The sequence below is a fragment of the Aedes aegypti genome, chromosome 2 (assembly GCF_002204515.2).
Source record: "Aedes aegypti strain LVP_AGWG chromosome 2, AaegL5.0 Primary Assembly, whole genome shotgun sequence".
Lineage (NCBI taxonomy): Eukaryota > Metazoa > Arthropoda > Insecta > Diptera > Culicidae > Aedes > Aedes aegypti.
Genome location: NC_035108.1, coordinates 72587556 through 72588862, shown reverse-complemented (window position 1 = coordinate 72588862; position 1307 = coordinate 72587556). Strand labels below are relative to the sequence as shown.

General features: G+C 39.3%; 1 protein-coding gene across 1 annotated transcript; it reads left to right on the top strand.

Moving 5' to 3' along the window:
- Positions 1–377: 377 nt before the first annotated feature.
- LOC5565656 lies at positions 378–889 on the top strand. The gene is made up of 2 exons (XM_001649950.2): positions 378–598; positions 670–889. The coding sequence occupies exons 1-2, from the start codon at positions 392–394 to the stop codon at positions 829–831; spliced, it is 369 nt and encodes a 122-aa protein (XP_001650000.1). The 5' UTR covers positions 378–391; the 3' UTR covers positions 832–889.
- The last annotated feature ends 418 nt before the right edge of the window (positions 890–1307 follow it).

Genomic DNA, 1307 nt, shown 5'->3' with positions numbered 1-1307 from the left:
AACACAAACAAATCTTTAAAATTTTCCAATTTGCGCCAAAAACAGCTACGGATTTGAATGCCATCGAAAACAAGTTTCACTCAATGGGTTCACAAATTTTGCTTTCCGCCTCTCAGTGCACTTAAGATTACTTCCGTGATGTGTTGCTCCTGGTTTACCGTTGTAAATTCTACAAGAGGAGAACCTGTTTTCCCCCTTGGACGTCTGATATTTTACGACGCTCGTCCCAATTTGGTAATTTCTTTGGACATTACTTTCGAATGCATTTTTTGGGCGCCACTTTCTGTGGGTGACTTGTACTTTCTCGACCGGCAGTACTTTTACTTCGAGGTATAAATAGTTAATGAGCCCTGCCGTCCGAGCTCAGTGCAAATTCTACAGTGTTCCAAAAATGAGTCTCAACGTTCGATTGGTTGGATTGGTGGTGGTGATGCTCTTCGGAATTCAACATAATCGAGTAGCAGCATATCAGGACGCGTTCACGACGACGGAACTGAGTTACTCTTTCGGTAGAAGAGCCGATGCCGACGTACTTTGCTTCGAAAAACAACTGGTCAAAGGAACAACCCTACCGGCAACGATTTCACAAACTCAAGCTGTAAGTGTTTTTTTTTTATAAAACCTGTGAGTCCATACTTTGAATTTCTTTTTCACTTAACTGTTTTACAGACCAACATACGGTACATAACGCTGGTGGCCGATAAATACTATAAAGATGGGTTCCGTGCAACCGTTACTCCAGCGCTTCCGGTAATGGCAACTAATGTCCGCGTAGACGGCAAACCCGTTTTACCGTACAGCATACTCATTCAGTTTTGGTGTGCACCGTAAGCAGTTTAGGGCTAGGTATCGAAAACGTGTATGGATATTCAAGTTTTTACTTATTTATTTTAATAAACAACAAATTGTGATCCACATTTTTCCTTTCTTCGAACCCAAAACTTGCGATTTGTTCTTTTTTTTTATCTCTACCAGCATTATTTCGAACCTTTCATTTTATATTATATGTTGGTGTTCCGAATTAAGCAGTTTTAATCACATATAACATATCATATGCCGTACCTATTTTGTATCTTGATGGCTACAGCTATTTTCTGTAATAATATTACTTATCTACTTGAAGATACATCTGCATCAAAATTGCATCGAAAAATTCTGATTTGATGCGAGTTCGTCACATACCTTTAAACAGCAAACAAATCATCTAGTCCGGTCTGTCTGAACACCGACCAATTTTAATGTCTTCCATTCTATTATATACCTCGGCAGTAGTGATGATTCTCTAGTTCGAGACTAGTAAAACTAGC

What these genes read in the sequence shown, in the direction of transcription:
- LOC5565656 (XM_001649950.2), top strand. Translation starts at nt 392, where the DNA reads ATGAGTCTCAACGTTCGATTGGTTGGATTGGTGGTGGTGATGCTCTTC. An exon ending in CGATTTCACAAACTCAAGCT is followed by an intron (nt 599 to 669) that starts GTAAGTGTTTTT and finishes ACTGTTTTACAG; the next exon opens with ACCAACATACGGTACATAAC.